The sequence below is a fragment of the Lissotriton helveticus genome, chromosome 12, assembly GCF_964261635.1.
Source record: "Lissotriton helveticus chromosome 12, aLisHel1.1, whole genome shotgun sequence".
Taxonomy (NCBI): domain Eukaryota; kingdom Metazoa; phylum Chordata; class Amphibia; order Caudata; family Salamandridae; genus Lissotriton; species Lissotriton helveticus.
In genome coordinates, this window is record NC_136073.1 from 95731391 (window position 1) to 95745349 (window position 13959).

Below are 13959 nucleotides of genomic sequence, written 5' to 3' on the forward strand. Positions count from 1 at the left end.
ACTTGCTTGTATTACTCCAGATTTACCAAGCAACGCAGGGTTATGCAAGGTGGCCTTAAACGGCTTAGTAAATCTAACTTAAGGATTGCGTTGCTCATGTGACGCACAGCGTGACACAAGGAAAACATGTTAACTTGATAAATCTGGGCCTATGTGTTTTGTGGTAAAACTGGCAGAATTTATTGGGTAAAATTACCATTATTTATCAGAACATGCAGATTTTCGAGTGATAAGCACCAAAATCCATGTTATTTACCAAAAACATATAAATGGGTGATATTTATTGCACCCAATAAATTCCAACTGAGCAGAGTCAGATTTTTTCAGGTGCACAAAAACTGGTACCGGGTTACTCCTACCGAGGGCCATAAGGTTTAATTTTTGGACATAAAACGTGTGTGCTTTTGTTTCATGACTATTCGCACTTCACAGTTTCGCACACTGCATATCAGAGGTGAATGACTAGCCAGATGAGAATCAGAGCTAATAAACATAAATTGATAAGCTTAAAATGTTAGGAAGTCAAATGCACTTTTTAAAAACGCTTGCTCACACAAACCTAGACCAGGTGCATTAGTGCTTGTATGTGAATATTTTTAGAACGTAGTCATTGTTGACATTTCCTAGAAATATTCTTGAAAGTTTTGAAGAATTGGAAAAGTATGTACATCCACTTACAAAGTAGTCTTCTAGATGTATTATTTGTTTTACAATTATGCCCAAATTGACATATTTATTTCAGTCTTTTTGAGGAACACAAATACTTTGAATGTGCTTTTTTAATAAATATTCAAATAGTAATACGAGTAATAACATAAATAACAATAATAAGAATTGTTTAGTTATTGCTACTACTGCTACTGCCATAATTACTCCTACTACCAAGAGCATTAATAATAATAATTAAGATAATGAAGATAACACATGTATCCAGATACTAACAATGATTATAACATATATATAATGAATAATACGAACAAGAAAATTGTAACACTACCAACTCCAATGTTAAACATCTACATTACCTACTAAAAAAAATGTTCAACTTGTCTATCATTGATGAGACACTGCACTCAGTGGGCGTGGGAATGAACAGTGGACATTCCCACTGAAGCACTTGATTAAAAAAGGTGGCAGTTTGCCGGCATTTGTTAAAACTACAGTGCCAATCGAATATTAAGGTAACAAAATACACAGCCTCGTCTTATATAATTTGCAAAGTCTCATTTATCTCAGTTTGGGCCTGGTTAAACTTTAGATGATGGGATACTCTATCACAAAAGTGGCTGATATCCAGTCCGCAATATTATAAATGCATTATATCCTATGTTTGTGATGGAGTAACCCGTCCAATGAACTCTAAATCAGGTTCCTAATGTCCAGCAGTAATCAAATTGCATAGAAAAGTACTCCCATTGTTTGGCAGTCACCTGTGCAGTGCCTGCTTCCATTCACCAATTATGAATTGATGTAATTCTGCTTCTTGACCCTGCAGCTGACAGACCACATCAATACTATGTGGAGGATTTCTTGTCGGATCTATTATAAGTGCACTTTAGCCTTTGGCACTTGTAATAGAACAGCATGGATATCTGTCATGTTTTGACCGAATATTCCCTCAACCAAACTCTAAATAAAGACCGAATTTAAATTACCAAATTGCAGCCTCTTCCTGCGTATGACCCTTACCTGAGCGACCCCTGATGCCCATTGGATAGCACTGGTATTGATGCTGAGAACCTGTCCCTCAGAAGCACTGGAGTCATATTGGCCTACTCTCACATGCCTGAGAGTGCCATTTGCATTTTGTTGAAAATTGATGATGTCATATTGAGCAGGAACTTCCCCAAACTGGTTGAAGGACACCTCAGAGCCACCTTTATTCTTAAAGTGAACGTTTTTCACAAAGTGAAGGAGCTGTAGAGAATGAAGCACAGGATATTTGATGAAACACTTGCAGTAGCCAGTCAATCTATTGTTTCCTCACCTATTCTTTTCTACACTTTAGTACTTTAGGCATGCAAAAATTGACAGAACTACCTACAGTGAACATGATTTAACTGCCCACAGACAGATTTAGGTTGTTTGGGTACTGTAATGTAAAGCTTCGCCGCTGATCACACTAGGCACTTTAACGTACTTTTACTATTCTAATGCATCTCTAGGGACAGGTCTACCAGTAGATGTCAAAGCTCCACTACAACAGCTGATGTTAATATACTTCCCCACCCTCTAATCATGTGGGAAGGTTTTTAGGGGCCATTTGTGATCATGAACCTTACATGTCTGCATGGATAAAAGTGGCATGTATTGGGAATAAAATGAGGTTTCAACTATATGCAATAGATCTTTTTTGTTTTTTGCACCTCTAAAGTTAGTTTGATAGCATCCAAGAAGTCTAGTAACATGTTTGCAGCCTAAACTAGGTTGACACGCAGTATCCTATTCCTCCATGTGCTTTATGTTTGCTTTTTGAAGATCTTTCTTGGCAATAACCTTGTCTGCTTCCATTATATAGACATCATTCCAAGTAGCCCATGTTTGGAGTGACATTTATTGGCTCTAATAAAATCTAAATCCGCAGGGTCCCAATTTATTGGTTGTGATAAATAGCTCCTGTTTATGAGTTTGTTCTTAATAAAGTGAAAAAACCTTCAGATTTAATTATTACTAAACAAAAATATGCATACCCTGATAATTATCTGCCATTTTCCCCAATAGATATTGGTAGGTGAACCTGAGGAAACCTGGTTAATCTTGATGAGGGTTGAATTTGACTATCAGACTCCATAGTGGATGATATAAATATATTCACTGAAAAACCAAAGGTTACATGGACATTATAGGACAGTTCAAATTTCACTCAAAAAACCCCAGTGAAATTCAGCAGTTATAGTTATCTGGGCAAATTATAATGTACGCCCCCGCAATGCACTGCTTATGACCTCACTTATTACATCACTCATTGCATTGATCAGCGACTTCACTGATGACATCTCACATGACAACACTGAGGACATCATCCAGTGATTGTGAATGTTGTCTATAAGTTTCTGAGTGTGAAACATATAAGCTAAGGTACCTCAAAATTAAATTAGTTTAGTTTATGTATGACTAATGAGTGATTCCATTTTAAAACATAGATTTTTGTGGGTGTTTGTCTAACTATTTATACTCATGTATGAGTGGCTGTGTGTGTGGCTGTATCATGAATAAGTGGGTGTGTGAGTAGATGTATGGGTAAGTAGGTATGTAAGCAGTGTATGGATGACTGAGTGGGTATGTGAGAAACTGTATAGGTACATGAGTGGGTGTGTATCTTTTTGTATGGGTGAGCAAATGACTGTGTCAGTGGCTGTATGGGTGAGTGACTGGGTAGGTAAAGAGGCTGTAAATGGTGAATGACAGGTTTCCTTAGTGGATGTATGGGTGAGTGAACATGTGCATGAGTGTCTCTATGGGTAAGTGAGATAGTAAATGAGTATCTGTTGTAACATAGCCAGTAAGGCATGGGTGGAACACTTTTCAGGTATCTATATCCCCCGCCCCCATGCGTTGCAACTTTTAAATCAGGTAGACCAACCCCCATAGACATAAGTATTTCTGAAGTAACAGAAGCTATCAATCAGAGCTTAGGCAATAAGGCTCCGGGCCCGGACGGGCTCCCAATTGATTTAATCAAGTGGAAACCGGAATTTTGGGCCCCTTTACTCCTGAACGTTTTTATTAATTTAACCTTGACCAATATACCTGCAACCTGGGCAAAAAGCATCATAGTCCCGATTTTTAAGAAGGGAGATAGATCACTTCCATGTAACTATAGGCAGATCTCCCTCATAGACAACACCCTCAAAAATTTAGGAAGAGTTTTATATAATAAAATCCTGGAATGGACAGAGGAAAATGCTATTTAGGACCCATGTCAGCTGGGGTTTAGGGGTAAGGTAGGAACAGTTGAACAATGCCTCAATTTAAATTTAATTCTGGGAAAATATACCATCGCAAGGAGGACCCCCATCTATATGGCTTTTATGGACCTGTCCACAGCTTTTGACCTAGTTAATAGGTCAAAGCTGTGGACCATCCTTTTGGCAGGTGGGCTGGATGAAACATTGGTAAACTTCGTAGCCTACCTACACAGAGACCTTCAGGCTCAAGTAAGGATAGGGATGGGTGGTGAGGTCTCGGGGACCATTGATATCGGCAGGGGTGTCAGACAAGGGTGTGTGTGTTGGCACCCCTGCTTTTTATTATATATATAAATGGTCTTAATTCCTCCCTGAAAATGGCTACCAAGGACGTTCCATATGTTGACAAAGAGCCCATCCTGGTACTTCTCTACGCGGACAACGCGGTTCTGATAGGTCGTACCCCTAACTCCCTGCGTCTTCTTGTCCAAAGTTTTAACCACTATATGAATGAATTGGACCTCCGGGTAAATTTTAAAAAACGCTTTCTTATGAGCAGTGGGCCAGGGAAGCGCGACATGGGATCAATAACAATAGATGGTGAAAAATTGACCTTGGTAAAATCTTTTGTTTATTTAGGGTTGGCCTTTGCTGCGAACAGCTCCTGGAGTGAGCATTTAGCTCACACCAGGAGCAAGTTCTCAAAGGTCACAAACTCAATTTAAAGTTTACCCCGCCCCAGGACCATGGGTGCCCTCACAGCAGTTAGGAAAATATATAAATTACAATGTGCCCCGGTGGCAACATACGGCGCTGAGATCTGGGGATCTGCCAATTGCTCAGCAATTCAGCTAGAAGAGAATAGGTTCTGCAGGAAATTACTGTGCACCCCTATCTCTACTCCCCAATATATATGTCACAAGGAGCTTAACATTAATTTTATAATTGATTTTATTCGAGCACGACCCGCACTTATGTGGGTATCAGTGTGGAAGAACGAGGTAGCACTTTTCACACAACAGATTATAAAGGATTGTCTACAGTGCGACAAAGGCCTCGAAATACCATGGCTAAGCGGTGTCACTTCTAGTTTGTGCAGCATAAACAGAGAAAGTCTTTTCCTGGATCCAGCTCTGGCTGTATCGGTGCCAAAAAAGGAAATTCTGGACGCTCTTTACCAACTATATAACAACGAGCGGCTAGTGGTGGAGTCCTGGAAAACCTTTGTGCGTAACTACCTGGCCATAGAACAGTATAGTCACCCGCTCCATTTGTATTTGACCCTCCCAATGAGTAACTGGGAAAGGAGTATCCTGTTACGATTTAGAGCAGGCACAATTAGATTTGCACTCTGTTTACCATTGGATTATAACAAAAATGTTAATCAAACTTTGTGCCCGTGTGATGATAGGAGTGAGCAAACCACCATGCACTTTATATTTTTCTGTAAATATTACTGTATATACTCTAAACAGCTGATTTATCCATATTTTAATAAGCAGAGACCAATTAGCCTGGAACCAGCATATCGCCACATGTTAGATTTAGACAATGTCGATTTGTTTTTTCGCACAGGCACTTTTTTTAAAACTGCTATAAGGCCGCGCAAGTCAATGTCAGGTCTTTGAGCCCCATGAATTCTGACAATTGTTCTATTTTATTAATCATATCCACTGTTACGTTGACTGCCCATGCACTAGCCACTTTCAATATATGTATATTGGTATTTTTTATCTTCTAAATATTACTTTTTCTCTAGCTATTTAGGATTTATGTATATGGAATTTTATTTTTTAATCATTGTAATGTTCTATATTATGTGCTTTTATGGTTAAGATTGTATCCGAATAAAGATGATTGACTGACTGACTGAGTAGCTGCATGTGTGCATGAATGGGTATGTATGTGGCTATATGGGTACATGAATGGTTTTGCGTGTGACTGGATGGAACAGTGAGTGGATGTGTGGGTGACTGTAGGGCTCAGTAAGTGAGTGTGAGAGAGGGTCTATGGGGTACTATGTGGCTGTGTCAGGGACTGTTTAAGTGGCTGAGTTCATGTGATAATATCTGCATGAGTAAGTGAGTGGGTGTGTGAGTAACTATTTTGGTGAGTGAATGGTGTGTGAGTGACTGTATGAGTGACTGAATGTGTGTGTCAGTTATATGGATCTGTGAATGGGCATGTGAGTGGTTCTGTGTATGAATTGGCGAATAAGAGGTTGTATGGGGTTGTGAGTGGGTATTTGAGTGGTTGGTTCAGAGAATGATGTAATCAGTGATGTAATTTGAGATGTCATCAATGATGTCACTGGCCATGTCATGAGAGATGTAATATGTGAGGTCATAAGAAATGCATTGTGGGTGCGTAAGTTGTAGTTAGCTGAGGTAACTAATGTAACTGTTGATTTTCTATGACTTGGTATGAGTAAAATGTAAGCTATAATGTCCCTGTAAACATACATTTTTTTGTAACTTTCTATGGGTTGTTTAAATTTAATTTCCTAACTATAACGTCCCTGCAACTTTTGGTTTTTAAAAGTGAATTTATGAGTTTTTACAAAAAATTCTATGACCTAACTATAATATCCCTTTAACCTTTGGTTTTGTTCACTGAATTTGTATGTTTTTTTAATGTCATTTCCAAACTATATGTCCCTGTAACCTTCGATTTTTAAAGTGAATTTCTAAGACATTTTACATTTTATTTTCTAACTGTAACCTATAACCTTTGAGAGTGAGTGTGTGAGTGAGTGCATCAATGTCTCAGTGAGTCTGTGAGTGGGTGTGAGAGTGTCTGAATGGGACTGTCAGTGGGTGTGTGAGTGGGTCTGAGAGTGGCTGCATAAGTGCCTCACTCGGTGTGTGAATGGGTGCGTGAGTGTCTGTGAGTGGGTACATGAGTATCTGAGTGGGTGTCTGAGTGGGTGTCAGTGTCTGAGTTGGTTTGCGAGTGCCTCCATGACAGTGTGAGCCAGTCTAGCAGTAGATCAGTTTTGCATTTATTTACTAAGAAAAACATTTTGTGTTTACTCCAAATGAGTATTATTGTCATGCAAGAATGAATTTTTAGAAGTAGTGTCATACAAGCAGCATATTTAGTTCGTATTTTGGGCGTGAAATTCTTTGCAATGTCTTATGTGTAATTTTTTTTTTTATTGGGTTATTGTTGGTCTTTGATGTGTCTGTGCAGAGTAGGTAGTGGTGAGTCCAGCTGCTTCTGGCAAATGAGTGGTATAGTTTTGGAGTATATAGGTCTTTGTCAAACAGCCACATTTGTTACTTATTTTACAAAGTGTTTACCTTTATTCCAATCCAATCCAAAGTAGCTTCATTCAAGATATACTCATAAAAGCACAAAACAAACAACATTTAAATATACACAGTTAAAAAGTTAAACAATTCCTTGACTGGATTACAAATAATTAAAAAACTGTAGATAAAGACTGAATCTTAGAGCAAATGGAACAAATGGATGAGATAACAATTTCATGTCAACAATTTTCTTTACATTAAAAAGTACATTAGAGCAAATAAAAAAAGTTTAAAATAATCAATCACATTCAATGGCCAGACTAGTAAAACTAAAATTATTGCTCACCAAGACAATTGCCCACATTTTTGCTTGAGATTTATTACCCACGCCCATCCCAGGAATTTGGCTACTTCTATTGTAACAAATGGCACGAGGAATCATCTAATGATGAAGCTACTCTCAGTGCAGATGGAGCTACTCTCAGTTTGGATGAAGTGCCTCTTTTAGAGGAAGACACTGGTGTGTCGTTGGCGCAGCAAGAGGCATCTGGATTGCAGCCTGGGGCTCAAGGCTTCCCTTTGGAAGTGCTGGACTCTGGGTTGATCCAAATATGGTGCAGCCGGTGTGGCTTGCCCTAAGGGGTGATTCAGGGTGTTCAGTGATTTGTGAACATGTTTGCCCATACAGTTTTTTCAGTTATTTATGGATGATGTATTTTTGGCTGAGATTGTTGAGCAGACTAATTTGTATGCTGAACAGTATTTGAGGGACCACAGTGCCAGACTTAGGCCCTGCTCTATAGCTACCCGGAGGACTCCCACAATTCTGGATGAGATGAAGACATTTTTGGGTTTGACTTTTCTGATGGGCTTGATAAGGAAGCTGTCCCTGGCTCCATATTGGTCTACCAGTCCATTGATGGCAACAGCCACATTTCATGATCAGTATTTAATTTTTCTTCGGATACTGCATTTTGTTGATAATACTTTGGCATTGCCACAAGATCACCCTGACCGTGCCCGTCTTTCTAAGATTTTGCCTGTTCTTGATTACTTTGTCAATCAATTTTCAGAGATTTCTACTCCAGGGAAAGAAATTGCTGTTGATGAGTCTTTGGTCCTGTTCAAGGGCCGTTTGGTATGTAGGCAGTATATTCCTAGCAAGAGGGCATGTTATAGAATTATGATGTATATGTTATATGAGAGTAGGACAGGATATGTGTATAATTTACGGGCGTACACTGGTAGAAATTCCACTATTAACCCCACTGATTGTCCGTCCACTTTAGGTGTTTCAGAGAAAATTGTGTGGGAACTTGCTAGAAAACTGTTTATCAAAAGGAACCATTTATACCACGATAACATCAACACTGCTGTGAAATTGTTTACATAATTGTTCAAAGTGGACACTCTTGCTTGTAGCACAATCCGCTCTAACCATAACGGTTACCCAAAAGAGCTTGTTTGCAACAAGCTTCAGATGAGACAGTGCAATGCCTTCCGTAGTGATGAACTGCTAGCTGTAAAATGTGTGGAAAGTCGGGATGTCTACATGCTGACTACCATCCAAGATGACAGTTCTTCACCTGTGACTGTTTGGGGTCAGGTTGCTGAAGTGTGCAATCCTGCGTGCATTGTAGACTACAATAGGCATATGGGTGGTGTCGATAGAGTAGATCAGAGGGTGAAACCTTACACTGCTGTTCTTTAAGGCTTATATTTGATTTAAGAAGTTGGCCATCCATCTTTTCAATTTAGCAACTTTTAAGGCTTTTGTTGTGTTCAATGAGGGTTCTCCAGCGTCAAAATTATGTTTGTTCAGTTTCAGGAGTCCGTGATAGGAACTGGCAAGTGTTTCTTGAGTTGGAGTGGTGGAGAATGTGGCTAGATTGAAAGATTAACACTTTCCTGATTTAATTTCTACCATGACACCCAAAAAAACCATCCCTGTAAGAGATGTAGAGTTTGCGAAGAGGTATGTGGAAGGAAAGTCATTTTCACTGTGCTGATTGTCCTTATAATCCTGGGCTGTGTATGCCCACATGCTTCTAATTGTATTACACTCAAAAGAGTTTTCGGTAGCAACCATGAGTCTAATAGTGTACTGCCTGTTCTGCATGGTTTTATATTTGTTGTTCAGCTTCACAGTTGGCATTAGAATGATGTGTTTAGTTAGCGCTGTTGTGTTTGTAGTTATAGTTTTGTATCTAGTTCCAATTGGTTTGTGTTTTCTTTCTTGTTAAAAAATAATTTGATGATGGTGTGCGTGGACTGGCGCTTGGCTGGCATTATGCATGGACTGGCACTTGGCCTGTGGTGTGCATGGGCTGGTCTTTGACTGGCGGTGTGCATAGACTGGTACTTGACTGGTGGTTTGTGTGTGCTGGCGCTTGGCTGGTGTAGTGCATGGGCCGGTACATGGCTGGCAGGGTTCATGGGCTGGTGCTTGGCTGGCTATATGGGTGGACTTGCGTTTGGCTGATGGTAAGGGTGGACTGGCCTTTGGCAGGCTTTGTGGATGGACTGGCGATTGACTGGTGGTGTGTGTGGGCTGGCATTTGGATGACAGTGTGTGAGTAGTGACTTGCTACTGATCATTACACACTCTGCTAGACAAACGCCACTGCACACACTATGCCAACCACCAGCCGGTGTGATTGCTGTGTCAGTCATATGAAAGTGATGGGTTCTTGAATGGCGCGGTCTGTTGATGTGAATACTGTAATGTGCTAGGTCCGTGGCTGGTAGTGTGAATGGTCTTGTGTGTCAAGTATGAAAGGTGTGTGAATGAAATGTAAAGAGGTTGGTGCCTTACCCTAGCCTTACAGCTCGTGAGTTGTGAGTCATTGGTTCAGGTTTTTAAACTTTTAATTATTAAAAATGCATTTTGTTTTTGTGAAATCTCTTGTTAATAAAATGTTGTGCTCTGACCTTCACTCACCCTCATGCCAAATCCAACCAGTATGTGTGTGTACTTAAGGAATAGTTCTGTTGAAGAAAAGTTTGTCTTTTCTGTCTTTCTCTGCCAGGGTGTACATTGTCTGTACATTGTCTGTTGATGTTATTGTTGTAATGTGCTGAGGCCGGAGCTGGTGGTGTGAACGTGTCTGTCAAATATGAAAGGTGTGTGAATGACCTGTAAAGAAATTGGTGCCTTGCCGTGGCTTTACAGCTTATGAGCTGTGAGTCATTGGTTTAGGTTTTTAACCTTTTCATTATTAGCAGTGCATTTCCTTTTTGTGAAAACTCTTGTTATTAAAATATACATTTGAACCTATCACTCACCCTTGTTCCAAATCCAACTTTTATGTGTGTGTACTGGAGGAAAAGATGGATAGGCAGTCATATTTGTCTTATGTGTCTTTCAGTGCTACGGTGTAGTTTGAGTCTTAGGAAAATGTATCAACTTTAGATATTTTTGTAACTAGGTGGTGTGCCTCTCATGGATCTCAACAGGTTCTCTTTACTCACAATGCTATGCAAACTTAAAAATGTGACTATCGTCACACATTTTTCTTGCATTACTTTGTCATAATCTTCTATTATCAGAAAAACCACAATTTTCCTACCATCCTCATTCCACCCAGGTTTCCTGATAAAAATGGTACCTCAGTTGTATGGTATACATGACAGGCTAGGGCCCAAGTCGTATTGTGGAGACATTAAAATTACCTATCACAAAATGACCTAGTTTTGCAAGGGGGGTTACCCTGGTTTTTGGCCCTGGGCTCAGCGAATGACTAGGGGAACCTTACAAACCCAGACATTTCTGAAAACTGGATATCCAGGGAAAAATGTGACTTTTTCAGCTAAGTTTGAGGTGTGCATGGGATATTGGGTGGGAACATATGAGGGCTTCCACACAAGCTATACCTTTCTGGACTCCCCTGGGTTTCTAGCCTTAAGAAATGTGTGGGTTTGATGACATCTAAACTGTTACTTTAGAAAGGGAAACCTTGAAGGATCTACACAAATCACCCCTTGCTGAATTCAAACTCTTGTCTAGTTCTCAGAAATGTATAGCATTCCGGGATCCATTATTGGTTTCATATCCATTTCTACCACTAACTGAAAAGAGGTTGAAAGCATAAACAAATAGGAAAAATAGGCTATGTTCCAGTAAAATGACAAAACTGTATAGAAAATGTGGGTGTTCTGACAAAAGTCTGCCTGTCCCTGAAAGCTGAGAATATGGTGATTTCAGCATCAGAAATCCTTTGTTGATTCCATTTGCAGGGAACAAACCAGACATTTCATCTGTAGCAATTTTATCCCTTTAAAAAAAAAATGCTGTATTTTGGCTCATTTCTGTCTCTCCTCCAGGGGAATATACAAACCCTGGGTACCTTTAGAATCTCCACGGTGTTGGGAAAAAAAAAAAAATTGATATTGATACCTTACGTGGACAAAACGTTACAGAGGCCTAAGCGTGAACTACCCCAAATAGCCAAAAAAGGCTTAGCACCAGGATAAGGGGGAAGGATTAGCAGCAAAGAGGTTGGAATTTCTTGTGCCTGCTTAATTTGGAGTGTAACCTTTGTCTGAGAAATGCTGAATATATGTTTTAGAAGCAGAAAAAGTATTTGAGAAATGATTTAAGTATGCCTTTCACAAAATGTTTTGTGCTTTGAAAAGTTTAAAAAATGTTGCTTTCCATTTTATATACTTACTAATGCATATGCACACTCAGTAACAAAGCAATATATTCTCTTAGAGAGCTATATATGCAATTACATATCAAGTGTGATATCTAGACTTTACTTAAACATAGCTCAGTAGAAAAGCATATTTAAGTTAAAATAGGTCGTTTGATACTGACAGAAGGAGATAGCAAATGAGTCAGAGATATAGTCAAAACTGTTAAGTATCTAACAATTCGCAAGCTTGCGGAATTTGGCGGCTTTTGCGAATCGCGTATTCGCGTATCCCGAATTCGCAAATTCCACCCATGCTTACTTTCATCCATTCTCTCAAGCTTTAACAATGTAGTCACACAATCACTCAGGCACTAGTCATGCACACATGTAATTGGCTAGGCACTACTAATGCACTCATTGAATTGTGCAGGCACTTCAAATGTAGTTATCTAAACACCCAGGCATTACCTGTTCACTGAACCAAAAACACATGGGAAGCACCCAACTAGTCATCCACTCACTGAAACACTACTCATGCACTTATCCAATCTGTTAGAAGTTGTGCATGTACTTAAGCATTCATTTATGCACTACCCATGCATTCTATAAATCGTCTATCTACTATTTATGCACTCCTGCAATCTTTCAGGCACTAGAGGTGCACTCATGTAATCACCCAACCACTATCACTGCATGTATTGAATTATTAAGCCATTAGTCATGCACTTATCTAATCATTCAGGCCCCACTCATGCACTCATCCAATCATCCAGATAGTAGCGAAATACTCATGGAAACACACAGGTAGTAACTACACAGATATGGAATGACCCTTGGAGTTCTCATATACACAGGGAATCATCAAGGCTCTACCTGTATCCTCAGAGAATCACCTACACATATTCCAATTCAATCATCCAGGGAGTATTCAAGTGTTCAACCACAAACACATGTATTTACAAGTTTTCGCGGGGAATATGTAGTCTTTTAGAACCATCTGGTGAATTATTTATGCAAGCTGTGACAAACTCTTTGCATGTACTTGGAAAAATGAGTTAGCTATATTCCTTTTTAGACATTAATGTGGAGATTGTTATATTCACTGTTTCCCAAAATGTAAATCTGATGACATTTAAGTAGAATAGTACTGAGAAACTAAACACACCAGTGACACAGTGGTAGAAAGGCATGCAAATAGCTTTTATATTGTACTTTCGAATTTACAGTGTTGAAAACTGTATGTACTTCTACACTTGGGGCTAAGTTTATAAGAAGGTAATGCAGTGCGGCGCTGCAAGCCATTTATCTGCACCATGCTGCGTTACTTTCAATGAACAGGGATGTATCCTATTGACAACAATATGACAGATACCTATGCTCTGCCCTGTGCTAGCGCACAGCTGACTGCCATGCACCAACGGAGGTACTCTTGCACCATGGTGCAAGGGTACCTGTGTTGCATGGATGATTGTTTTAATGCAGGAAGGGACACCTTCCTGTACAAAACAATCGCAAGAGGTATTTTCCTCTTTCTATGCATGCTGCAGAATGCAGCACATATAGAAAGAGGAAAAACGAGGAGAAAAAAAGTATTTCTCCTCGTTGACGCATTCCTAGGTTTACAAATTGTTGTAAATTTGGGAATGTGGCAGAATCCATGGGTGTTACGTGAGAACACCCACAACAACACCCATTGCATGCTCCTTTCAGACAAAGTGCTGCATGAAAAGGGCCCATATTTACAAGGCCATGATAAGCCACACAGATTGGCTTTACAGTGCCTTGTAACTATGAAGGGCAACTTGGCACCACTGGTGTGTCAAAAAACGCCACTCACTGGCTGCGCATGGGGATTGTAATACGTTCCCTTGGTTGATGTTCTTTTTAAAATTTCCTACAGAAGGGATACAATGTTCTTTCACTGTGTGTCATTGAAAAGTGAGATAGTGTGCAGCTGTTTTGTATGACAGTGTGCTAAAATGTTAAAAGGCAACTAATAAATAAAGTTTTTTGTTTTGCTGTCGGTTTATTATATTAAACTAAGTGCATGTAGTAATATAGCTAGGTTTATCTATAGATTTGAAACAGCAACATCATTTAAAAACTGTTTTGTATTATATCACATAATGTAATGTAGTTCCTATATTCCCAATAGGCTCT

The 13959-nt window shown here is 39.4% G+C and overlaps 1 protein-coding gene across 1 annotated transcript in view; it reads right to left on the reverse strand.

The window, feature by feature from the left end:
- LOC144797933 (extracellular calcium-sensing receptor-like) overlaps positions 1-13959 on the reverse strand; it is a 174335-nt gene that overhangs the window by 14747 nt on the left and 145629 nt on the right. The window contains exon 4 of the mRNA XM_078668735.1: positions 1690-1917. Coding sequence (XP_078524861.1) covers positions 1690-1917 — 228 coding nt within the window. The remainder of the gene's footprint in view (positions 1-1689; positions 1918-13959) is intronic.